Source organism: Ursus maritimus, unplaced genomic scaffold, assembly GCF_017311325.1.
Source record: "Ursus maritimus isolate PB19 unplaced genomic scaffold, ASM1731132v1 scaffold_33, whole genome shotgun sequence".
Taxonomy (NCBI): Eukaryota; Metazoa; Chordata; class Mammalia; order Carnivora; family Ursidae; genus Ursus; species Ursus maritimus.
This window is the reverse complement of record NW_024425897.1, coordinates 794004-821113: the sequence shown is the minus strand read 5'-3', so window position 1 is coordinate 821113 and position 27110 is coordinate 794004. Positions and strand designations below refer to the sequence as shown.

General features: G+C 43.0%; 1 protein-coding gene and 1 pseudogene across 2 annotated transcripts; both read right to left on the bottom strand.

Moving 5' to 3' along the window:
• Positions 1 to 1978: 1978 nt before the first annotated feature.
• LOC103669275 lies at positions 1979 to 6475 on the bottom strand (annotated as a pseudogene).
• Positions 6476 to 12014: 5539 nt separating this feature from the next.
• SNRPD3 (small nuclear ribonucleoprotein D3 polypeptide) lies at positions 12015 to 27062 on the bottom strand. 2 transcript variants are annotated; one of them, XM_040619492.1, is made up of 4 exons: positions 26923 to 27062; positions 25384 to 25527; positions 14082 to 14274; positions 12015 to 12232 (listed from the first exon to the last, which is right to left on the bottom strand). In XM_040619492.1, the coding sequence occupies exons 2-4, from the start codon at positions 25507 to 25509 to the stop codon at positions 12171 to 12173; spliced, it is 381 nt and encodes a 126-aa protein (XP_040475426.1). In that variant the 5' UTR covers positions 25510 to 25527; positions 26923 to 27062; the 3' UTR covers positions 12015 to 12170. The 2 variants fall into 2 exon arrangements, with proteins under 2 accessions (XP_040475426.1, XP_008695746.1); XM_008697524.2 differs by having other exon boundaries at positions 26928 to 27041.
• Between the last annotated feature and the right edge of the window lie 48 nt (positions 27063 to 27110).

Below are 27110 nucleotides of genomic sequence, written 5' to 3'. Positions count from 1 at the left end.
GGAGCGGGTTGTGGGGCTCAATCTCACAATTGTGAGATCATGACCTGAGCCAAAATCAAGAGTCGGATGAGCCACCTAGGTGCCCAGCAGGTCCTGCTTTTTTAAATCCAATTTGACAATCTCTGCTTTTAAATTGGAGTGTTTAGGGGCACCTGGGTGGCTCAGTTGGTTGAGTGTCTGCCTTTGGCTTGGGTCATGATTCTAGGGTCCTGGGATCAAGCCCTGAGTCAGACTCCTTGCTCAATGGGGAGCCTGCTTCTCCCTCTCCCTCTGCCTACCGCTCCCCCTGCTTGTGCTTTCTCTCTGTCAAATAAATAAACTCCTTTGAAAAAATAAATTGGAGTGTTTATACCACTTACAATTAATGTGATTATTAAATATGACTGTTAATGTGATTATTAATTGCATTTAATGTGATTCTTGATAGGTCATTATTTTTTTCTCTTTATAAAAACGTATCAAATTTTTTTTTTTTAAAGATTGTATTTATTTATTTATTTGAGAGACAGTGAAAGTGAGAGAGCAGAAGCAGGGGGGAGAAGCAGTGGGAGAGGGAGAAGCAGGCTCCTCTGTGAGCAGGGAGCCTGATGTGGGGCTGGATCCCAGGCCCCAAGATCACGACCCGAGCTGAAGGCAGAAGGCAGACGCTTACCTGACTGAGCCACCCAGGCACCCCTCAAATTTATTTCAATATCTAGTTTCATTTTTAAATTAAAGTGGTTGGACAATTTTTTGTAATTTAAAATTCATTATCAAAGGTGAGGAAAATATTATGAAGCTGTTGTGTACTGACAGTGAATAAAATTATTGGACTATGCAGTTATAAAAGCCATGTTTAATAGTAAAAGTTCGTTATACTACCTAACTGAAGGACATATCCTTTAGCTCTTTATTTCTAATTTTAACATTCTCATTTTGACATAATTTACCTTTTTCACCCAATTATTAGTATGATGAACACAGTTTTCCCAAGTGTTAGACCTTTCTTTACCACTTATGAAACATGAGTTACTACTTAAGAATTCCTTACAAGAAATTTGAATTTTTAATTTTCCCCATGAACCCGTTTGATCAAAATATAGAACGTCACTACTAAATAAGTTAAAACAAAGAATGGAATAAAAAGCACAAAAGTGGCGTCTATATAATCAGCAAATTATCTGATAAGACATTTTAACTAATTCACATTTCTACTTCCCGCAAGAAAGAAGAACCTGGTTCCAAAGTACCACGAGGTTTGCATGTTTACTGCAAGCTTTAAGTCATGGTGTTATGTTACTCAACAAGACATCTCTAAGAAAATGGCAGTGTTCATCAGAACGAAACTTGTTACACCCCGTAGGTGGTATTCCCACATAGTCAATAGAAGAATTCTTCATCAAATTAAAGTTTAAAAAATGCAGAATGTCTGATAATTATCTCAAAGGCTAAAAAAATGAGAAAAATGCAGAACATAGTCATTGGTTAATATTTGGCTTTGAGAAAGCCAGAAATGATTCAATTCCATGAAATAAGCAATAATGATAAAGGATGTAATTAATATGCTATATGCCTTTTGAGCCAAAGCACACTTTTCTCCTCAAGATAGTTCTGATTTTTACATTTTTAATGCCCTTTGTCCAGAAAAGGACTCCATTCTAAGCCATTATTTGAATAGAGTTCATAATGTATCGTCATTATTCTCCACAGGATGTTTTCATTACAGTACATAAACTGAAAAATGGCAAATTACTAAGTCAGTTATAAAGAATTTATATCACAGTAAATGCCAATTTACAATAACCATCAACAGGCTTCTACACCACAGCCAGAAGCCGCTGCGGTAGAAGTCACAGCCAACGCGATTCTTCCATGGGCCCAGACTTCGCTTACTACAAATTACTGCATAAAAAGCAGAAAAGAAACCTCAGTGGGTCCTTCCAAAGCTGCTTAATATTCCAAATTATCTTCCTCTGGGTGTAAGAAACTGTTCATTCCTTTAATCCTTTTTTAGTCATTTAGCTTTTGCAATATTTTCTTGATGTTTTTGCTTGTTCTTTTGCTCTTTTCCCTGGCCTCGATCATCTTGGCCAGTTTCCGGGACGGTGTGACATTTGCGAGAAACAATGGAGTAAGGGCCACAACTGTTGTGAGGAAGCCATACAGGTCCTTTGCAGCCCATTCCACAACATACTCAGCCCAAGCCTTACATCAAACATCTCTGTAAGTCTTACGCTTGAATAGTGATCTCCAGCTTTGTCCTGAGAATCTTAGTGAACCGATTACAATTTCAGATGACCCTTGGTTGTTTGTCTTCTTTGGCTCTACCATACACTTGTGAGACAGGGTTTAAATTCTATATCTTCCTTCCCTAAGGGGTCCACCGGACTAGTTCTCCAAACCAGATGTGCACAGCTCCTGAAGCTGCAGTTGATGGTCCCCTCCATCCTTTGTTTTCTGCCTTGCTCTCTCTTCCTTCCCTACCCTACCCAGCCACTGCTCCCAGGGGGCCGAGTTCACCCACCCCTCAGCCTCCTGCACACCTTGGCTCTGCCTGCAAATGGCTGCCTCTGCTGGGCACTGGGGCAAAACCTCCACAGCGACCACCACCAGCCTCCCCTACATCACAGCAGGGACCATGGGCTTGAACCTCTCGAGAGGCCATTATTGATGGCCCATCATCTTGCTAGTTATTTTCCATTTGTCCGGTCTGTTCTTTGTTCCACTCTTCCTATTTTTCTGCCTTCCTTTAGAATATTTATGAATCCCTCATAAATCTTTTGTTGGGTTTGGGGCACCTGGGTGGCTCAGTTGTTAGGCGTCTGCCTTCAGTTCAGGGTGTGATCCCGACGGTCTGGGATCGAGTCCCCATCAGGCTCCTTCACTGGGAGCCTGCTTCTTCCTCTCCCACTCCCCCTGCTTGTGTTCCCTCTCTCGCTGGCTGTCTCTCTCTCTCTCTCAAATAAATAAATAAAATCTTTAATAAAAAAAATCTTTTGTTGGCTTAACTTTTTTTTATTGAGGTAAAATAGTCATCCTGCTGGGGCGCCTGGGTGGCTCAGTCAGTTAAGCGTCTGCCTTCAGCTCAGGTCACCAACACAGGGTTCTGGGATAAAGCGCCCGCCTCGGGCTCCCTGCTCAGCGGGGAGCCTGCTTCTCCCTCTCCTCCTGCCGCTCCCGCTGCTTGTGCTCTCCTGCTCTCTCTGATAAATGAATAAAATCTTAAAAAAAAAAACTGTTTAAAATCCACATAATATAAAATTCCCCATTTTAACCATTTTTTATTGGATTTTATTTTTAAGTTATTTCCACCCCCAACATAGGGTTCAAACTTACAACTCAGAGATCAAGAGTCACGTGCTCTACCCACTGAGCCGGGCAGGCATCCCACCACTTTAACCATTTTGAAGTGTACAATTCAGTGGCTCTTAGTACATTCTCCCTGTTGTGCAACCATCCTAATTAAATAATGTTTTCATTACCCCATAAAAGAAACCCCACGGCCATCACGTAGGCACTCCTTATTCTCCCTTCCCCAGTCACTGGCAACCACGAATCTGCTTTTGCCTCTATGAATTTGCCTACTCTGAACATTTCATATAAATGGAATCATACATGGCCTTTTCTGTCTGGCTTCTTTCACTTAGCATGTTTTCAAAGTTCATCCATGTTGTAGCATGGATCAGTAATGCATTTCTTTTTATGGCTAAATAATACTCCATTGTATGGCTATACCATTTTGTTTACCGATTTGATGGACATTTGAGTGTTGGCTTCTTTTGTTATTTCAGAGTTGCCTGGGGTTTATATTATATATCTTTAAACTATCACAATCTATCTTCAAGTAATATACCACTTCTTTTTTGAGACTTTGACAGAGAGAGAGAGACAGACAGCATGAGTGAGGGTGAGAAGCAGAGGGAGGAGCAGCAGACTCCTGCCTAAGCAGGGAGACCAATGTGGTGCTCGATCAGGAACCCTGTAATCATGACCTGAGCCAAAGGCAGCCGCTTAACAACTGAGCCACCCAGGCGCCCCAATACACCACTTCTAATGTAAGAATCTTACAATAGTATGCTTTCCTTTCTCCCCTATTGGCTTTTATGCTAATATTGTCATGCATTATGTCATAAGCCCCATAACACAACCTCCACTCCTTTGTGTAGATAACAGATTTCCACCTGGTATAATTTTCCTGTGCCCAAAGGATGTCCTTTATCATATCACATCACCAGGAGGTGATACATTTTTTTCCCAGTCTTTGTAGGTCTGAAAACATCTTTTTGATTTTTGAAAGATGCTTCTTCCCAAGTACTGAATACTACATTAACAGGTTTTTTTCTTTTGTCAGTACTTTAAAGATGTTGTTTCACTATCTTTGTGCTTGCACGCTTTCCAATGAGTAATGTCATCCTTATCTTTTGTTCCTTTGATTGTAACATATTTTTTCTCTAGCTGCTTTATAAGATGTCTTCTCTTCACTGGTTTTTCAGTTATGATATGCTTTGGTGTCGTTTTCTTCGTGTATCTTGTGCTCGAAGTTCATTTAGCTCCTTCGATCCGTGGGCTTACAGTTCTCAAGTTTGGAAAGTTTTGGGCCCTTACCTCTTCAAATAACTTTTCTGTCCCCATCATTGCCTCTCCTTCAGGGACTCCAACTCTGCTTAGATTAGGTCTTGAAGATGTCTGTTTTTTTCTTTTGCAGATTTTTTCCCCTCTACATTTCATTTTGGATAGTTTCTATAGCTGTGCCTTAAAGTTCACTAATCTTTTTTCAGCAGTGTTTAATCTGCTGTTAATCTCATCCAGCTATAGAAATTCAATCTGAAGTTTCTCCCTTTTCCTCCTTTCTCCTCCCTTCCCCATTCCCCTCCTCTGTCTTTTTAAATCGTCCATGCCTCTTTTTTTTAAATTTTATTTATTTATTTAGAGAGCAAGTACGCAAGTGGGGGAAGGGGCAGAGGGACAGGAAGAGAGAAAATCTCAAGCAGACTTCCTGCTGAGCGCAGAGCCCAACTCAGGGCTCAGATCTCACAACCCTGAAATCATGACCTGAGCCAAAATCAAGAGTCAGATGCTCAACCCTCTGAACCACCCTTAATTTTTTGAATATATGAAATAGTTAAAATAATGTTTAATGGTCTTCTCTGCTAATTCTAACAATTGGGTCAGCTTTGAATCTGCTTTGACTAGTCTCATTATGGGTTGTGCTTTCCTGCCTCTTTACATGCCTGGTCATCTTTGATTGGATGCCAGAATTTTACCTTGTAATGTGCTTGGTATTTTTATATTCCTATAACTCTTGTTGAGTTTTGCTCTGGGATACAGCTAATTGAAAACAGTTTGATCCTCTCGAGTCTCGTTTTTGCAGTTTGTTAATGTGGGACCTGAGCGGTGCTCAGTCCGGAGCTAATTATTCCTCACTTAAGAGGCAAGATTTTCCTGGATATCTTACTTTTTAAAAATTTTGTTCAAAAAATCTTTTAATGTTTTAAAATTTATTTTTACAGTGCTTTGAGTCTTGGGGTCTTGCTAATCCTGGAGACTGCCCTCCCAGAGTCGGTTAATTCCTAGACAGCAAACAATTCGCCTGCAGAGTGAGCCTATCATATACAAACTTACCTATCAAACTAACTCCAACCACCTTTACCTTATTCTCACATACCACACCAGTATTTCGTCTGTCTTAAGTCACATCAGGGCCAGGTTATGGACAACTAGAGACCACTCCTATAGCCAAGAACCCTCTGCATTTGTTTGAATTAACCAACTCTAAGCTTATTCAAACTTGCCTATCTTACTTTGTCCATTCCTTCCCCACGGAAACCACAAGTTAAAGGCTCTGGGTCATGCTCTCCCCTCACTCCTACTGCTTCCTGACCCACTCTGGGGTTTCTTCACATGACCCTGAATGGCATGGCATGCTCCCTCCTCTTGGAAACTGTAATCATCTTTTTTCAAGGCAGTTGTCTCCATGTCTGTCACTTTACTATACCTAATTAAAACAAAATCCTCGGTACATTTTCAAACAATGGCCTATGTAATATTCTGTGAATTTTTTATCTGGCTGGTGGGAACAGGAACAATTCCCAGCCTTGTGTAATACCAGGCATTGTTATAATCCTTTTTGATGGTTCTTTCTCCGGCCTTGGTTAGTTTCTTCACTCTCGTGCTGACCAGTATTCTGAGTACTCAAGAGGGCCCTTCAGCAGATCGCAGATCCCCTGGGTTCTCTGTGCAGCTTTTATTCTGGTATTCTGTCTCATGAACATGAGCTGCCTCAACCTCCCTGAACTCCTAGCTCAGATCCTTCAACGCAGGTAGATCGGTAGGGTTCATTTCAGTTTCCTCTCCCTGTATCACTGCCTAGAAACTCTCACAAGGCAGTAGTAAGTCCATCGTATTTGTTTCCGATGTCTTAGGGATTGCTCTGCTTCAATGTTTGAGTTTTGTTTAATTTTCAGGCATAAGACTAAATTCATGCACTTACCTCCATTCGACCAGAGGCAGAAAAAATTCCTGCATTTTTAACCTAGCAGGTGAGCACAGAGGCTGAGATATTATCAATGAATTAACTGAATCTAAACCCTTCCTTGCTTAGATAACAAATTGGAGGCTTGGAAAGAAGTAGTGGAGGTAATCAGAACCAGAATCCATCCATTAAAAATCTTGGTCTAGTTATCTGACATTATTCTTTGCTCTGTATCTTCTTTATCTTGCCAAGCTATTTTCCATTTTCGACTAATATATTTTCATCTTCTTACAAGATTTATTTGAAAGAGAGCAAGAGAGAGCAGAGCAGGAGGGAGGGAGGAGCAGAGAGAGAAGCGGGCTCAATCCTAGGACCCTGGAATCATGACCTGAGCAGAAGGCCCATGCTTAACTGACTGAGCCACCCAGGCGCCCCTAGACTAATATATTTTCAAAAAATACTTTTAATTTTTATTTTTTATTTAAACCCAATTAATTAACGTAATATAATACCCAGTGCTCATTACATCACATGCCCTCCTTAATGCCCATCACCCAGTTACACCCTCCCCCCACCCTCCTCCCTTCCAGCAACCCTCAGTTTGTTTCCTATGATTAAGAGTCTCTTGGGGTGCCTGGGTGGCTCAGTCGTTAAGCGTCTGCCTTTGGCTCAGGGCGTGATCCCGGCATTCTGGGATCGAGCCCCACATCAGGCTCCCCCACTGGGAGCCTGCTTCTTCCTCTCCCACTCCCCCTGCTTGTGTTCCCTCTCTCGCTGGCTGTCTCTCTAATAAATAAAATCTTAAAAAAGAGTCTCTAATGATTTATCTCCCTCTCTGATTTCATCTTGTCAAAATAGTTTAAAAAACAGAGAATGTGCATCAATATTCAGACCTCCATGTGATCTTGAGACTGTTCCTCCCCAACTTTGGAAAAAAGTTGGAAGCTTTTTCTCTAGAGGGGGTGGGTTTCTGGAGTAGAAGTCCTTCCCACAGACCTGGAAGCCAAGTGAATCTGGGCATACCAGAATGCTGAAGCTCCCTAGCCCTCTTCCTTCACTGAGCTCCCACAAGGCCAGCAACAGTTCAAGGTAAACCCTCCAGACATGAGACTGGAAGTTTCCTCCAGGGAACCTGACCAGTCCAAGAGGAAAGTCCTAAATGTAGTATGGACATTAGGGATTTGCCAAAAAAGTTCAATCAGCTCATCTTGGAAACACATATTCTTCTTAATATCACACCTGTAAATATAAGCAGACTACCAATGATTGCCAGGCAGCTAAGGAAAGTCTATAACATGAAAGACTAAAAGCAAACCAAAAAGGGGAAAGAAAACATCACGCAGGGAGATGAAAGCTTCAACAAAGCATATTAATGTTCTCAGAGATAAGATATTACAACCATGGAACGAGGTCCTAATTAAAAAAAAAAAAAAAAAAAGGAGCACTTAAGAGAATCAATGGGAAATCTTCCATAAAGGAGATCAAAAGAACAAGAAAATGGGAGGTGGTAGGGACAGAAAAAATAAGAAAAACAGAGATAAGTCCAGGAGATCCAATATCTGAAGAACAGGAATTCCATAAAGAAAAGCCAGAAAACTAGGGGCGCCTGGGTGGCTCAGCCATTAAGCATCTGCCTTCGGCTCAGGTCATGATCCCAGGGTCCTGGGATCAAGGTCTGCATCGGGCTCCCTGCTCGGTGGGAAGCCTGCTTCTCTCTCACACACTCTCTTGCTTGTGTTCCCTCTCTCGCTGTCTCTGTCAAATAAATAAAATCAAGAAAAGGAAGGAAAGAAGGAAGGAAGGAAGGAAGGAAGGAAGGAAGGAAGGAAGGAAGGAAAGAAAGAAAAGCCAGAAAACTAAATGAAGAAAATCATTAACAACGAATTCAAGAAAGTTTCCCAGAAGTGAAGGATCAGAGTCCATTCTGGCACAATGCATGAAAACAGACCTCCACCAAGGCATGCCACTGTGAAATCTTAGAACACCAGTGACAGAAGGGAGAGAGTCACATACAAAGAATCGGCACTCAGAATGGCTTGACTCCTCTAACAGCAACACTAGATGGTAGGTGAAAAGTAAAAATGCCTTCAAAACTGTAAAGGAAAATAAATTCCAAGCTGGAATTTCACACCCGATCAAGTATGAGAGAATGAGACATTTTGTAGACATGCGATTCGCTCAAACTACTTTCCATGCAGCTCTTTTACTGCAAGCACTCCACCAGGATGAGTAATAGACCAAAGGGAAAAGAGGACACAGAAAACAGGAGCCTCAGCAGGGGAGAGCCCACGATGACAGCAATATAGTAAGCATAAGGGAGAGCCAATCCAGATAGGGACAGGTCAAGAAATTGATAAAATAGATGATGTGTTCATGTCGTTAGAGAATTTGGGTTGAATTAGTGACAAGTGGACAGAAAACTAAGCTAATAGCTAATAAAAATGCAAGAGGATTACTAACTCTAGGGAAAAGAAAGTTTTGTAGGAAGGTAACCTCATCTACTACATGGCTCACCTGTGATTTATTTTATTTTTTTTAAAGATTTTATTTATTTATTCGACAGAGATAGAGACAGCCAGCGAGAGAGGGAACACAAGCAGGGGGAGTGGGAGAGGAAGAAGCAGGCTCATAGCAGAGGAGCCTGATGTGGGGCTCGATCCCAGAACGCCAGGATCACGCCCTGAGCCGAAGGCAGACGCTTAACCGCGGTGCCACCCAGGCGCCCCTCACCTGTGATTTAAATACCCAGTCATAATAATGTAAACACTTAATATATGATCTAACTAGAATTATATCAGGGAGATGGGTGATGGGGAGTACATGCATGGCTGGCAGGAGGGAGAGAAGTCAAATGATGATGTCTACAATGCAAACATCAATCAACAGTTATGCACATATTTAAATTGAGACCTGGTGACAAATACAAACTTACCAGCCAAGTTTAAAGGGAGTACCGTGAAGCAGGGAAAATGGGGAAGGACAGACAGCGTAGGAGGGTTGCTGCTTTTCATAATAAACCTCGCAGATCTATTTGCTTTTTCAATGCAAAATAACAGATTTTCTTCCTAAAATGAAGGATATAAAAGTTTTTACAAACCTATTTTGTTAATATATTGTTTTTAAAAGTTTCCAAATTTTGGGGGCACATGCGTGGGTCAGCTTAGAGTCTGCCTTTGGCTCAGGTAATGATCGCGGGATCCTGGAATTGAGCCCTACATCAGGCTCACGGCTCAATGAGCCGCCTTCCTCTCCCTCTGACCGCCCCTTGTGCTCTCTCAAATGAATAAATAAAATCTTTTTTTTTTTTAAAGATTTTATTTATTTATTAGAGAGACAGAGACAGTGAGAGCAAGAGCAGGGAGGAGAGGGAGAAGCAGGCTCCCCACCAAGCAGGGAGCCTGACACAGGGCTTGATCCCAGGACCCTAGGATCATGACCTGAGCTGAAGGCAGATGCCCAACGGACTGAGCCACCCAGGCGCCCCCTAAATAAAATCTTTATAAAAAATATTTTAAAAGTTTCCAAATTTTTACTGTGCACATTTAATTAAAAACAAACCCATAAATGGGAACTCCACTTTTCAGGATCTAGGTAGGATTACAGCTAGTTTTTATTGCGTGCAGAAGCATGCAAGACTGGTATTCCTGCATGTTTCCCAAGGTAAAACCATATCCGGTCAGATTTTTAGATCTAGGATGCCATTTATGTGTTATGTATAATGTGTTATTACAGTCCTGTTTACTATAAAAGTATAATTTAAGCAGTGACCATGCTAAAATAACATATTCTAGTCCAGGATATCAAAATGTGGCCACAGGTCTACTCAATCAGATCTACCTAGCTTGGGGGGCAAGGGCATTGCTTAAAATGCAGATCCCTGGGCCCCACCCCAGACCAATTAATCAATAATCCCTAAGGGTAGGGCCTTGGAATCTTCATTTCTAACAAGATTCCTAAATTGATGTTGAAAACTACTGCTCTCACTCACTATAGTAATAATTCAATAGTGTTCATTAATAATAAGCCAATAAATCAATGTCTGTAAATCAAGGTCACAGGCAGGGAAGAGGGTAGTGGATATCACAATGTCTACCTCAAAGAATTCCACTTAAAACACTTTAGAGAAATTCCACTCCATATGTAACTCAATGCACAAGTTTCTTTTCTTCTCAGAAACAACACATTAACTCTTGGTCAAACTTCAAACAAATGAACTCTAACTCCATTCACATGAAGTTCATTTGAAACGGTCCCCAGTCCAGGAGCCCCTCCACTGGGGTAGTACAGCCTGCAGGGCCATTAGTGTTCATCCCAATGTGTCAGAGGAGCTGAGACTGCTGGAGCAAGAGGCGCAGAGGCTGCTCTGGGGGATGGGTCTCTGAAGCCTTATTTACGAGCCTGCAGTATCTGACCAACACTGATGCTTATTCCTTAGTTCTTTTTTACAAGAATAATGCAAGGTCTGTTACACTGTGGTAGTGTCATGATTATAAGGCAAAACTTGTTAGAAAATTCCTACTTCATGCCTAGTTAACAGATGTGTTGGGTGTTCTTCTTCTTTTACTACTTGAAAAATGTGTCCCATGAGCAATATTCTAAGGGCAATTAATCAATCCCTTTCTAAGGGCAATTAATCAATCCCTATCCCTCTTAATAGTTTTTGCTGTAGCTCATCCTATACTGAACCTGTGACAAGACCTCTTTTCAGTACTTGACTTCAAGTCTGCTTTTCCAGTTTCTGTGTTTTTGTCAGTTATTCACTTTGCATACCTTGCCCTCTCTATCTCTGCTACATTAAAAGCCATGACTGTGCCATTGCATGCTGAGATGCTCTGACAAATGCATAAGAATCTGCCCCCACAAATCACCACAAAACTGCTTATGAAGCCAGTGTAGGAGCCACAGATGTTGGCCACTAGGATTCCCTAAATTATCTTTTAATATTAGATTACTTTTGCCAAATGCTAAACCACTAGGGTTTCCAGGCTACAAAGATCAGAATGGTGGACTTTTTCATGGGCCAAGAGCACCCATGCTGTGTTGTTTAAGCTGAGCTGATGATATCTCCACAAAGATTACCTGAACAAAGCACCATACAAATGCTTGTGTCTGAAGACCAATGAGACATCTGTGTGTTCTTGGAGTTTTTCCGAGAGTTTAACCAGCAACTGGCCTGGAACGGTAGCTTAAACTCTTATCAATAACTGTGCTATTTCAAAGTACTGGCATTCTCCCAGGGTATCTTCCTGGGTGTTAAATTTAACCTGCTGCCAAAGCAAACAGAACACCAAACTCCAAAATGAACACACAGTCCTTATTTTTTCAAAAAGAAAAACAGGGGGCACCTGGGTGGCTCAGTTGGTTAAGTGTCCGACTCTTGGTTTTGGCTCAGGTTCTGATCTCAGGGTTGTGAGACTGAGCCCTGCAACCAGCTCAGCATTCAGCATGGAGCCTGCTTGGGTTTCTCTCTCCCTCTCCCTCTGCTCTGCACCCCCAGCATGCTCCCTCTCCCTCTCAAATACATAAATCTTAAAAAAAAAAAAAGAAAAAAAGAAAAACAACAAAAAAGACCATCATATTTATTTAGTTTCACATTTCCCCTGATCTAAAGAGAAAGATGTCAAAAGAAAAGCTAGAACATATACATAAGCACACACCCCCTTGAATCCAGATAACCTGAAGGAAAAAATAACGGCAAAGTTCTGTTCAACAGATACATTTATCTTCGCTTCTGGAAAATGTTTCCACGCCCCATTCCACGTCCTCTTCCTCTCGCAGCCACTGAAAGGTGGGAAAGAAAGGACAAGGCCAGGTCAGTGCAGTCAGCGAATGCTCATGCCATGGAGCAGCCAGAGCCCTTGGACTCTGGCACGGGAAGGGACCTGAAAGGCCACCTGGTCCAGCACCATGCCCACCCCATGGCATTTCCTCATTGCATGGGGACTTGTGGCTGGCATCAGAGCTGGAGTGCCTTCCAAAACTCCTGCCTTCCAGTTCAGCACCGCTCTCACCGTGAGGCTGGGAGTCAGGTGTTGAGAGCTAAGGTGGTTTGGGGAGCAAGCCTGAGAACCAGAGAAAAGATGAATTCCCAGCGCTGGCCTATGGTGAGCTAATAAAACACAACAGACGAACTTAATTCACGCTTAAAATTCTGAAACAAATAGTTAAATACTAAACATCTGTTAAATCTGGGTAACAGGTTTTATTATTTTTTGAGCTATTCTGTAATATAAAATGTTTCATAATAGCAAAACAAACAAATAAAACCACTCCCCATACAAAAGGCATACAAGTTGCTGTTCTCTGTGACTCCAAGAGTTCCAGGAGAGGACCAGTGGCTTTGAAGGACAGGTGAAAATGTTCTGATGGCTATTAATTGAAGTCTGACCCGTCTTTCCTCTTACAGACCCCCTTGAAGATGGAGGAAAGTCATGCAAGAGCCCAGCCACTTGCTGGAAAGAACCAGAGCAAGGGACTGATGGGGGCGCAGATGGCTTGGGCCCGGGGAAACTCAGTGCCAAACGCACTGCCAAGTGCCTTCTAGTGCACAGCTACTGGGTTGCACCTTTTATTAGACAAGATGGTGCAGTTACACAGTGACAATGAGGGCAGCCCTTCCCCGAGAAAGCAGAGAGAACAGCAGTTCTAGTAGGAAAACCAGTATTCCTGAAAACCATTCCTTCACCACAACAAAAGGTCCAGAGCCTACGGTTCTACAAATGCCACTTACCTGCGAAGGGCAAGGAGATTCTCCAATTAGTTTTTTTGAAGGACCTCTTCAAGGATTACTCTATTGCACCTTTAAACTCAAAAACTACCTCATGTATAAAATATGCACAGCAACAAAAGATACTGACGGAGAATCCAGTGACTTCCCCGCACTGTAAATCTTAACCGATACTCAGGTATTTTCTATGAATGCGCTTGCTTCCTGGATATTCAACATGGCAGAGCTTTTCACAGACCCAAAGATAAAACCTCTGACTGGGCTAATCCAAAAGAAAGGCCAGACTAAGGAAGGTCACTGGATCACTGGGGACATTCTAAAAGGAAGGATTTATTTTCAAATATAAGAATATTTGAAAACAGAAGTCCAGTCCCTTTAATGGGTAAAGATGGCTTAAACCTTCTTATTTCTTATATGAAAATGGATCCCTACCGTCAGCATTTCCCCCCACTTATGCTGGATGTCAATAAACTCCCCCAGCTCTCTGGGAACTGTTGTCCCACTGCTTCAGGGGTCAGCTAATCCACACCACAATACCCTTGCTCAGAGCAAGCCTCCCCCAGACTTCTCGGGCAGAATTTCTGGAAACAAAGGGGCCTCCTAGAAATTCAGTATAGGAGACTTATCCACTCTCTCATTTAAGATAGGAGTCCCCTTCTTCTTTCTAAGGAGGCACTTTGGATTTTGCATAGGCCCTATGAATGTGATCAGGCGAGGCAAGACAGAGAAGACATGACAAAGCCCCCAGCCGCTCACAGCGGGGGCCCCAAGACTGCAGGGTGGCGGTGTGTGGAGATGGCTGAAGTCCAAGTCCACCCCTATGCCCAGGGAATTGACAGGGCCCTTTCCTAAAAGATACAGGACCAACACATATGTTAAAACCAGTGCAAGAGGAGCACATACCTTGGGCCTTCAGAATAGCAGCTTTTCCCCGACCAGCCCCTGAGCCTTGGTTTTTATTTTTCATGCTCTTTAACATGGGCGCATTTTTCAGCATGTCAGGCAAAATTAGAAAGCGGATCTTGCTGCCACGGATGTACACCTGCTCCAGCTGTGCCACTCGACCGTCTCTGTATGTGACTGTGATGTTGGACATCTGGAAGGGAATCACCAGCTCATCAGTAAGGGCTAACAGCACCAGCAGAGAACAAGGGCACACAAAGAGGGGGAACCTTGGCTGGTGGTAGGGGAAGTCTACAAAGGCACAAACTAACATCATGAAATAAAGGAGCCAGGCATAGCACTTTACATATTTGGTCCTCACAGTACCTCGTGGATAGGTTATGGGTATTCCCATTTTTTACAGATTAAAAAACCCTAAAAGCACTTGTCCAAAGTCCAACAGCCAGAATGATAGGATCCAGACTCAAATCCAGCTGGCCTGACTCCAGAGCCCTAACTCTACTATACTGCCTCCCTTGCCAGCAGGTGAAAGGTTCTCAACGGTGGAAAAACTCTAATTGAAACAGCTTTCAACTGCTTGTCCAAACTCTGTCCTGTCCTGCATCTGCCTGGCACACACTGCAAAGGCACCATGAAGGTCACGAGTGTGAACCAGAGGCAGCTCTTATCCTCTCACAGTGCACATTCAAAAGGTGGGACAGAGCCCCTCTAGCTTCAATGACTAGGGACTGAAAGCTATAGGTGGCAGTGCCTGTACAAAGGGCTCAGAATATTGGGAGAGGTGTGAGGCAAGAGCCTGCACCGAGGGACCGGACACTTGGGCAAGAACCTATAGGATACAAGGACTGGAGCAGAGCAAGTGGGAGAGGAGACAAAGTTATCATCTTGGGAGACTATGGGGGTCACTCATTTGCGGACAGAGGGAGAGTGGATAGGATTAAGGTAGCACTGATCTTTGGAAAGATCAACATGCCAACATGGATAAACTGTGGGATGGAGAGACAGGGAGCACAGAGGTGAGACGAGCCAGCAGACAGGCTTGGCATAGGAAGGGGACCCAAACCTGCCAGTGCCAACCTCAACAGGCACCACGTTTACCACAAAAAGTAGCTTATTTTGAGTGTTCTGGATGAAACTGTATATAATTTATTCAGAATAGGTCAAAGACCACACTGTAGAGAGAGGGGTTCTCCCCAGATTTCTGACTGGCTTGTTGTCACCTTATGCTCACTCTTTTCTTCAAAGTGCTAACCGGCCACCCAGCCTCTGCTTGAGCACCCAGTTTGCAAAAAGACTAACGCTCTAGGGCCATCCTCGCTGTATCTGTGCAGTTGGAATGGTTTGTAGAGCTTCAACCCACTGCCCCGTTCCACCCTCAGAGGTAACAGGGCTCAAGTTTCCCATAATCTTTTGTTCCAGGCTCAACATCCCCAGTTTCTTAACAATCTTCCACACAGGTCCTTGCCATCCTGTTCTTGCCTCAAATACCATAACCTCTGGGGGCACCTGAGTGGCTCAGTCAGTGTCTGACTTCGGCTCAGGTCATGATCTTGGGGTCCTGGGATCAAGCCCCACATCGGGCTCCTCTTCCAGTAGGGAGTCTGCTTGTCCCTCTGCCCCCCCACCCCGCTTGTGCTCAGTCTCTCTCTCAAATTAAAACAAAAAACAAAAAGAGTACCATAACTTCCAGTGCCACAACTGAACGTGAAGTAAGATTAACAAAGCCGACTTTTATTGAACACTTGCTAGTATCACAGGCAATTTCACACCATAACTCCTGTAAATCAAACAATTCTACAAGATAGGTATCATTGCCATCCCCACTAGAGATGAAGAGGCACAGCCACCAGAGGCAGGCCTGTCCTTTGAGGCCAGGCTCTTACCCACTCTCTATTCTCCTGCCTAAGGTCACACTGCCTGTGTGGCCTACACGGCACCTGACCCAGATGTATCTAACTGTAAACCCATACATCAGATCACCACTTACCTCCTCAAAAAGTTAAGGAGCAAATTAAATGAGACAAGTATGTCTAAATGCTGTTCCTATTACCGAGCATATATTAGAAGTTCAGTAAACAATGAATCTAAATGACAGTTAAGACATCTGTTTTGGAGGCTGTGCTACTGCTAAGCTACTTCTCCTCCAGCACATTCCAGTACATCTCACCCCTTCCTCTGCTACGACCTCCCCAACCCACTTTGAGAATCCCTGACAGAGGGTATTCTGTGAGATCAACAAGACAAACTGTTTTCACAAATGGATGTGTCCTGGCTGAAGCAGGAAAGGGTCCAGCATCAACTGATTCCTATGATAACCCTAATTATGACCAGATCGGCTACTGTTCTCATGCGCTCCCCTGCAGCACCAGCAGAGAAATGGCTGCACTGTGTATAAAGCCCCACAGTCCCGCCCACCTGCACAGCTTGTTAATAAGCCCAAGCTATGTCTGCATCATAAGCCAAAGGCAACAACTTGAGTGAACTAGGTTTCAGTGAAGTCAGGTAGGAACACCCACTTCATTCAACTTTTCCACTTTCCCAAACAGCCATAATGAAACATAGGTAGCATAAACCAGGTGCCCAACTGAAATGACATCTTGTGGGGGAGACAGAAGATCTTAGTACAATCAAAACTGTGGGAATTTCCTCACACAAACAGGGCCAAGAGGAGAGCACTACCTCCAGGGCTGTAAAGCAATGCTGGGGTGCTCTGGGGTCATCAATCACAACATCCCTGTTGTGGGGCACATGGCAAGTGCTCAACGAATGTGTGTGGTACCCTCCCCTACGCTCCCCTACCCTACCATTAATAGCAGAGCCTCCCTCTTTTGTTCTGATCCCTTCTACTCATCTTCTTGCCTGAAATCTGACAGTCAGAATGAGGGTCTGACACTTCCAGAAGCAACACGACCTAGAAGGTTTACTATACACCTCATCTTCAGAGACTATGGTTGAGATCAGAGATTTGGGACTCAGAGACTTGGGTTTAGATCTGCTTCTTCCATGCTTGGCCACCCTGGGCATCTGGAAGCTTGTCCTCAGAGAGGTCCTGTGATAAATGAAAGATCTATTGTACATAAAAAACACTAGCACAGTGCCTGGTACAGAATAAGCATGCAATGGATGGCAGTTTCTGGTGCAACTTTTCCCCCCCTTTAAGTTATTTATTTTAGAGAGAGAAAGAGAGAGAGTGCACACGCTCAAAGGGTAGGGGGGAGGGGCAGAGGGAGAGAATCTTCAAGCAGAGACCCCCCCCCCACCCCTGAGTGCAGAGCCTGACATGGGGCTTGATCTCATGACCCTGAGATCATGACCTGAGCTGAGCCGAAACCAAGAATGGGATACTTAACCGACTGCGCCACCTAGGCACCCCATGAATGGAAATTTCTGGTACTACTAAGCACATAGCCTTTTGGAGACAGATCTTAGCTTGACAAGTTAAACTAAGACTTTTAAAATATTAAATAATACCCAGATCTTGGTTTTTAAATTCTACTCCCAACCAAAAAGAAACCACGGCTACCTGAAGAAACGGCTGATTCCAGAGCTGGGTTAGGAAAGTTTTATAAAAGATGAGCCTGCAACAAACATCTTATTCCAGAAGGTTAAGGATGTGCTCCCCCAAAATGGCCAGGGGACACCAAAAGGACACAAAAGGAGTCAGCTTCTGGACAAATTTGGGATAAATCAATCAAAATAATAATAGTAACAAATTATAACCCATTTAATGAAACAGAAACTCACGAGCCTATACTGATAATAAATGAATGAATAAATGGGGAATAAGTGAAGGCTCTTCCATATTGTAGACCTAGTAAATACAGAAAGAATGATGGAGTTAAAAACAAAAACCATTCTTGGGCGCCTGGGTGGCACAGTGGGTTAAACAACAGACGCTTGGTTTCGGCCCAGGTCGTGATCTCAGGGTCGTGAAATTGAGCCCCACTCAGTGGAGTCTGCTTGAGATTCTCTTTCCCGCTCCCTCTGCCTCTCCCCACCCTGGCACTCGCTCACTCTCTCTCAAATAAATAAATAAATCTTAAAAAGTAAAAAAAAAAAAAAAAAAAAAAAATTCTTTTGCAACAATAATGGTAAAAAGATTCAAGCAAGAACCTTCACTGGATGCTAAATGGGGGTGGTGGTGGAGGGGGTGATGAGAAACAGAATACTCACAAGATATTTACTTAAAGAACCTCCTTCGCAAAATTCTTATTAGTTGCTAAAGGAAAAAGAACGTACAGTGGAGAGACCACACAATGCTTCAACCAAATTATCAAGGTTAACATCACCAATAAGGGGCAAACAAGTGTTTTGGGCCTTCTAGTGACACCCCGAGGAGAAGTCATCACGTACACAGTAACAGCCAAAACAACACAAACAAAAACAAATCCCGAATCCAATCATGAGGAAACACCAGAGAAACCCCCATTAAAAGACATTCTAAAACAAGTAACTGGTCATTATTCTTAAAAAATGACAATGCTATGAAAAGCAAAAGCAGAAGAACTGTCCCAGACTAAAGAAGCACAAAGCAAGCTGATAACTAAGTGCAATACATGATTCCCCCAATTGAATGGTACAAAGAGGAAAACACTGCATATATAGATAACATACAGATAAGTACTTTTTCATTCTAGCTAGAGACCGCAGTTTTCTGAGTCATGTGAGGGCTTCTCTCAGGTTATCATTTTTACAGAAAGAAATCATGCACAGGCCATTTTCCCATAGACCATTATTCTATAAACAAAAAAATAGGGTTTGAACAGTCCAGTCAGTGATGGGGTGGTCACGCTAAGGCCCCAAAAGCACCATTCTGGCTCCAGCAGAGTCTCTGAACTCCGCCACTCTCTCCCACCAAAATTTCCAAGGATTATGCTGCTTTAAGAAGTGAAATTTTGGGTTTGACCATTTACCCTTTTCTTTTATCTAATTTTTGGAGTCTTTTTGTTTTATTGAGATATAACTGATATATAACATTGTGTAAGCTTAAGGTATACAGTATACTAATTTGATACATTTATATTATAATGACTGCCACTGTAGCATTAACTTCTCTATCATGTCATATAATTATCATTTCTTCTAGTGATGAGAACAATTAAGATCCTGTATTTCAGCAAGTTTAATAATGCTTGTAATAGTTTTGTTGCCTCTAATTACTGCACTGTGTATCAGAACCCCAGGACTTCACCTACTAGCTGCATACCCTCTTCTTTTTAAATCATCTTTACTGTGCTTCATGATCATAAACTTAAAACATATTTTAACTTATAAAGTGGGAAAAAAAGGTTTTATTTTTTCCACAAACATTTTAATCCCCCATGGGGCACCTGGCTGATTGAGTCGGAAGAGCATGGAACTCTTGATCTCAGGGTCATGAGTTCAAGCCCCAAGGTGGGTGCAGAGATTACTAAAAAAAAATTAAAAATTAATTTAAAAAAGACATATGTATTTTTTATTGGGGCTCTGTCACCTATAGATAATGCCACATCCTACAGCACTGGCTAGCAGATTATGCTTGCCTTGCAGCTGTGGGGTACAAAGCAGGAGGACAAGACTCCCTGCCTTCCCAGCCAAACCTCATATATACATACATACATACATATATGTATATGTATACACACACACATCAATAAAATCATGATATGTATCAATAAAAACTTTAAAAAATGTTTTTAATCCCATTTAATCCCATTAATTAAAAAAAGATAACTACTCACTTTGGTTTTGCTCAAAAACTTAATGCATTTTTATATAATTTGGCTTTACTTCTATAAAACTGGGAACATAGTGTGGAGTTTAGTATTTTTCCCCACTTAGGTCAACAGCATTTTCCCATGACATTAAATATTCTTCCATGATACTTGACTGGATGAATAATATTCTTTGTAATGTACCTTAATTTGTTTAATCATAATTTATTTAACTCATTAGAAATGTTTGCTATTTTTAGGTTTTCATCGTTAAAAACAGCACTGCAGGGGCACCTGGGTGGCTCAGTCAGTTAGGTGTCTGACTCTTGGTTTCAGCTCAGGTCAGACCTAGGCTTTGAGGGATCAAGTCCTTCGTTAGCCCTGTGTGGGGCTCCATGCTCAGCAGGGAGTCTGCTTGGGATTTTCTCTCTCTTCCTCTCCCTCTGCCTCCCCACCTTCGTGCTCTAAAATAAATAAATAAATCTTAAGAAAAAAATAAAAATAAAAATAGCACTGCACTAGAAACGATTTTTAGAAGTAGAACTACAGCACCAAAGGGCAGGAACTTTTCTATGTTGACGTATGTTAAATGTGTTTTCCAGAAAGGATTTAATAATCCTTCTACTACCAGACTAGTAAGGAACCCTTGGTAGAATTACTAATTTTATTTTGTTATCTTGTAAGTTTAGAAATTTTTACTGTTTCCCAATTTGCATGTCTAAATATTAATAAGGCCATTATTTTTGTATGTTAAATGTCCATTTTACATATTTTTCTTCTGTTAATTAGCCATTTTATGACTTGGGTCCTTTTAATTGGGAAATTAACATTTTTGACTTGCAAAAACTATTCATATGCTTAAATACAGTAAACTTTCATCATAAAAATATTATGAGATGGCCTAAATGTCTGAATACTGCTGAGCTAGGAGAACACTTCTAGTATTCACTAAGACGCTACAAGAGAACCTCCAGGAACCCTTCACACTGGATACCTAATAAAATCCACAGCCATAAAAGTTACCCCCAAAAGGTTACATAAGTATAGGCTAGTCTGTAACATCAAAATAATGTGCTTATTTCTACTCATAATTCCTCACCTTAAAGCTCCTTTTTGGTTTCTAATATTTTACCAAATATCTGACTAGAAGTATTCTTTCTTAAGAAATATGTGTTTTTTATTTTGAAGAAAACCCCCTTCATTCCTTCGTTGACATTTAATAAAAACAGGATGCTTCAAAACCATGGTAATTACACATAACCAAGAACAGAAACTACCCCATTTGGGGACCTCTAGTTTTAAATCATCCATACTCAGGTTGGGCAAGAGATGTGATACACTCCTCCATCAAGTCCCATCTCTGCTACAAACAAAAATCAGCTCAAGAAAACCACATGGAGAGCCACAGGGCCCTCAGGAGATGCTCGCAGCAGCACTTGCAGGGCTCTGTCACCTATAGATGATGCCACATCCTACAGCATTGGCTCACAGATTATGTCTGCCTTGCAGCTGTGTGGTACAGAGCAGGAGGACAAGACCCCCTGCCTTCCCAGCCAAACCTAGGATGCAAAGAAATATCTACACCCTCTGACCCTATGAGCACCATCTCAAGGACTTCATCCTAGGATTAATGCTTGCATAGATGACATCTGCATTGTCAAAAAAGGGCTGTGGTAACAGGCTACATTAAAAATATCAGAGGAACTCAAAAAGATGTATTTTGTATGGGGATGTTGGTGATGACATTATCTAATAGTATTAGACTGCATCTCTTTCATCAGGGCCCAGGGGAAAAAATGTCTCCCACATCTGAACGCCAGGGAAAACCGTACAACTGGTATTTTATCGTAAGCACACTATGCACCTTAGAACTGCTGATTTCCCTCTGCCAGGCCTCTAAGTAGCTTAGAACAGAATATCCTTTTATTAAACGTACAAGGGTTCAGGTTTACATTGCTGGGTACTAAGATTGCCTGCCTGGCTTCATTTTATAGTCTACCCCAAGCTACCTGCACCCTGATCTATCTGTCCATTTTTACCTTATCATATGATTTTTTATAAACCACCTCTAACTTTTCTTTTTCTTTACAGATTTTATTTATTTATTTGAGAGACAGCGAGCACGCATGTGTGTGAGAGAGAGAGAACAAGTGGGGGAGCAGAGGGAGAAACAAACTCTCCACTGAGCAGGGAGCCCGATGTGGGGCTCGATCCCAGGAACCTGAGATCATGACCTGACCCAAAGACAAACGCTTAACCAACTGAGCCATCCAGGCACTCCCCCCCCCCNNCCCGCCCACCTCCAACTCTTTTTGAAAGCAAACAGAGTAAAAAGCAAATACCAGAAACCAAAGACACGTTCCCAGGGGGAAAAAAAAAGTCCATGCCAATTGTGGTTACGGTGAGACACTCTTACCTGTTTTCCAAATCTTCGTAGTGTGTGACCCACCACACTTTCATAATAAAAAATAGGGGCACTGCGTGGCTCAGTCGGTTGGGCAGCCAACTCTTGATTTCAGCTCAGATCATGATCTCAGGGTCGTGACACGAACCCCGTGTCAGGCTCCACACTCAGCTGAGATTCTGCTTCAGGATTCTCTCTCGTCCTCTGCCCCTCCCCCCACTCTCTCCTGCAAGTGCACATGCTCTCTCTCTAAAATAAATAAATCTTTAGAAACAACAAAAGTTATTAAAACCCAACATCGAATGGCAAACACTAAACTCCAGCTGTCCTCTAGCAAAGGCTAGAAAGTGCTAAGGGGATGCTTTCACCCCCAAAGGACAGACTAACTGGGGCCAGGAAGGAAGGAAAGCAGTGGGAACTGCAGGAGCCATTGGCCTTACACATCCTGGGGATCTGTGAATGAACTGTGCTAGGTGTACCGCAGTATATTCATCTGTGCCATAGTCTGCTGGTTTTCATTCAGTGAGCCAGGCTCAGGTAAACCCAGCCAAGCCTCAGCATCTGGGCACAGGCAGTGTTATGGGTGGTTACGGTGAGACAGTGTTATGGGTTGAATCCTAACTGTCTCCAATTCATCTGCTGAAGTCTTAACCCCCCAGTATCTGAAAATGTGACCATATTTAGAGACTGGATCTTTACAGAGGTAACTGACCTTAATTCAATGTGACTTGTGTCCTTATAAGAGATCAGGATACAGACCCACATAGAAAGAAAACCATGTGAAGATACAGGAAGGAGAGAGACCTGGAACAGATCCTTCCTTCATGGCCCTCAGAAGAACCAACCCTGTGACACCTTGATCTCAAATCTCTTGCCTCCAGAACGCTGAGGGAATAAATATGCTTGTTTAATCCACCCAATGTGAAACTTTGTTATGACAGTCTTAGCAGATTAACATAAGCCAGAAGCAAGTGACTGGCTCCCCCCATATGACATGCATTCACTCATTTATTCCGCACTATAACGCTGAGGCTGAGGTGTTATTTTTATTCCTGACTTAGAAAGAAGGGAACAGAAGGTGACGGAGGTCCAAAGCTTGACCCAAGTCACACAAGGTAATGGGCTGCAACCTGATTCCAGATCTATCACCAAGCTGTGTGCTTTATATCACACCGGCTATATCTGAGAGACCATCGATGTCATCTGGTCAGACACCCTCACATTACAAATGGGCAGTCTAAGGCCCTGGAAACTCAGTAAGTTGTCCAAATAGCTGAATAAACACATTAAGATGCCTTACCCCCAGCCTTGAATTCTACTCACCAAAACAAAGTACCTCAAAATGGATGAGGATGCCTGAAACCAGAGGACTGGATCTGACGGGGGTGCCTCACAAAGACAAGGTAAACAAAGCCCCACAGGACCTTTAGAGAGCTCACACCATCTACCTGTATGGCATCAACACTGAAGAGAGAAACCTGCAGTCACTAGATATCTATCTCCCTGAGCCAGGGAACTGACCCCACCGGTCAACCTGGCAGGAAGATGATGCTCAAAGCTACAGCAAGATCACAAGTAAACAAGTGAACCCTGCAAAGCAACAGACAGGACTCCTGATCTGCAGTGTGATCTTAGGGAAGTCACTTTCCTTTTCTGACCGACCTTCGGTTTTCTCACCTAGAAAACGTTAACAGAAACTACACGTGGACATGTATAATGTGCATGGTGTGGAACTAGCTGCTGCAGATACGTAACTAATCTGATCTGTAGAACGGCCCCAAGATGTGGGTGCCATCCCTATGGCGGTCTTCAGAATGCACTGCTCAGATCTCCCCTCAAGGGTCGTCCGGCTATGAAGCATGCAGGGAGCTGACAGTTTCCAGCTGCCACCTATGGGAACCATCACAGCATTCACCCTGAAGGCACTGTCTCTCCAGGCTGCCAGCCAATGACTGTGGGGATCCTAGAGCCAGGCCATTTCTGCCCCATGCAAGACTTTTCTAATGAGCAACTCCTGCTGGCCGAGACTTCCTCAGAGATATGCTGTGGTCTAAGGCTCTTCCCACTCAATCCTGTCTTTTCCCTCTCCTTTCACCAGCACCAGATCGGTACAGATTGAAAGCTCTCTTGGCTATTCCTACTCCCTCTCCTATATCCTTCATCATCATTTCCCCCAATAAACCTCTTGCACAATTCTCCCTTGGCAACTATGTCTCAGAGGACATAAAATAACACCATTCCCATTTTAGAGACAAGGAAACTGAAGCAATTAACTTGAGCAAGGTCAGATAATTAGGATCCAAATCCACATCTCTGATTCTGAAGCCCAAGTTCTTAACTAATGATTTAAAGAACAAAGGAGAAAGTGTGCTGATACACCTTGCCAAAGCAATGCTACACAAACTCATGTAACTCTTAGCAAAATGCAAAATAGTGCCACGGGAAGGACACAGTATGAGGAAGCTGCTCCAATGTTTGTTAGCAGAAGGACATTCAGTAGATGAAGTCTTTTTTTTTTTTTTAAAGATTTTATTTATTTATTTGACAGAGACAGCCAGCGAGAGAGAGAGAACACAAGCAGGGGGAGTGGGAGAGGAAGAAGCAGGCTCCTAGGAGGAGCCTGATGTGGGGCTCGATCCCAGAACGCTGGGATCACGCCCTGAGCCGAAGGCAGACGCTTAACGACTGTGCCACCCAGGCGCCCCAGTAGATGAAGTCTTTTAATCTTATTCTCCCTATTTTATGGATGACAAAACTATCACCGAACCTGCTTACCTCACAAGGTAGTTGCTATAATCAAAAGAGACTCCCCCTCCAAGAAAGACGGAAAATAAACATGGTATGTGAGTGGAAGATGCCACTAACTGCAAAGCAGTTACGCAAACATGTAGGGCAAATGGAGAATGGCCGTGAACCTGACAGATTCTACCAAAGGGAGTAGTGCTACTTCTTTTAAACAAGTCCCCAAAATATGGGAGGAGATGATCATAGGATGGAGAAAACAAAGGTAAATATTCCAAACTTCTAAATGGCTCTTATTTATGCCCACATCTACAGCAACTATTAACAGCGCCTGGCACACATTAGGCACGCCATAAATAACCGTTCAAGGAAAAGAACTTCAAAAAGATCTTCAATCACTATCTTTCTGTGCTCCAAGAGAGGCCCAAGCTTCCCCCGTAACCTCACATGGAAAGCAGGATACCTGGCAGTTCATGTTGTCCTCCGCCTCAATGAGCTTCCCACGATACACCTCACCAGTGTTTGTCTCACACGTCACGATGTGACCCTCAGCCTCATGTAGGACTTTAATCGGCACACCAATAGACATCTTGGCAGGAAAGGAGTTCTACAGTGAGAGAGACAAGTTAGTTCATCCTTCAGGGCCGAGGAAGTCATGTGGTACACATCATGCCTCCCTTAAGGCCTGACACTCCATAAAACTTAGAATGGCAAAGCTGCCATTTTCCACAGAAAAAACAAGAGTTTAATTCTGAGGAACCCATTTGGCAAATACATGCAAGGTGTGGGATGGTGAAGAATGGAGAGGGAAAGCTAATGGGATGAGAAGAAAGTACCTTCCATCTTCCTCCCAGAAATCAAACGCCTCCTTATCAAATAACCAGTAACCAATACTGTGTGTGTGTTGGGAGACAGGGGATTGAAATGTACATGCCTTACGATGTATTTGCCAACCCACAGCTGTAGGTGACACCAACTGCAGAGCCCACAATATAGACCTGGACTGTCCAATACAGTAGCCACAGTCCACACGTAGCTATTTAAACTAAACTTAAAGTGAAATAAAATGAAAATTAAATATTCACTCCCTCAGTCACATTGGCCACATTTCAAGAGGTCAATGGCCTTGGGCTAGTGGCTAAAGTACCAGGCAATGCATATATAGACCAAAGGATCCAGGCAAATCTAGAAGACACTGCATTTAATTCGACTCATTAAGTACCCATTGATTCTCCACTTCTTCAAGGTTAAATAGAAAATAAAGTGTTCACAAAGGGACAACGTGCTATAAGCAGGAAATGTTTGGAGGAAAAACGTTATCAGGGAAATCACCTGATTTCATGTAAATAAAAGGAACAAGCAGCGGATTTCACATTCCCAGATGAGCAACGAATGAAGGTTGGAACACATCGTGTTTAAGAGGCAAACATGAGGTTGGGAAAGACAGGCTCCCCTGGTGAAGGAGCCTTAGGAGTTTGGATTTTATGCTGAAGACAGTGGGGAACTACCGCAGAATTATAGGTAAGGAATGATCCGATAAAAAGGCAGCAGCACTTACAAATGGATCAAACACGGTTTATTTATTTTTTTTTCAAGCAGTTTAGAAGGAAACTTGATAAAGCTTCTGTAACAATATGGAAAGCATGAGAGGACCAGTACCTGAAAGGGGAATGGTGGCAGTGATGCAAACAACTTTGAAAAAGATTACCCAGATAGGAAGGACTTGGGGGAAAGAGGCAGCCAGAAATGATTTCAAGACCGTTGCCTGTATGTGCGGAAAAACATGGCCTGGAGTCGTACGCAAAACGAAGAGCATATACTTTGGGGAAAAGCTAATGAGAACTCACTTCCAGGCGCTAGTGAGGCAACGCTGGTGTTTGACCGCGGCTTCCCGCTCTTCTCCCTCCCCGAACCTCCCAGAGTTCCTCGGCAGCGAGTCCTTCTCCAGCCCCAGACCCCTCACGGGTGCTTCGGATCTACCCTCGCCTGCCCCCAGCCTCACCTCACCGGCTCCGGCCTACTCTTCCTTTCCGATACGGCAGCAAAACTAGCGACTGCAAAGGCGTGAGCCAAGCCAATGGCGGGTCTCGTGCTCCCAGAATACCACGCGTTCCCAAAATGCTGCGCGCAGGGCCCGGCCCCTTCCTTTTCTTAGTGGTGTGCGCGGTCTTGTCTTTGCTTCCTTCTCAC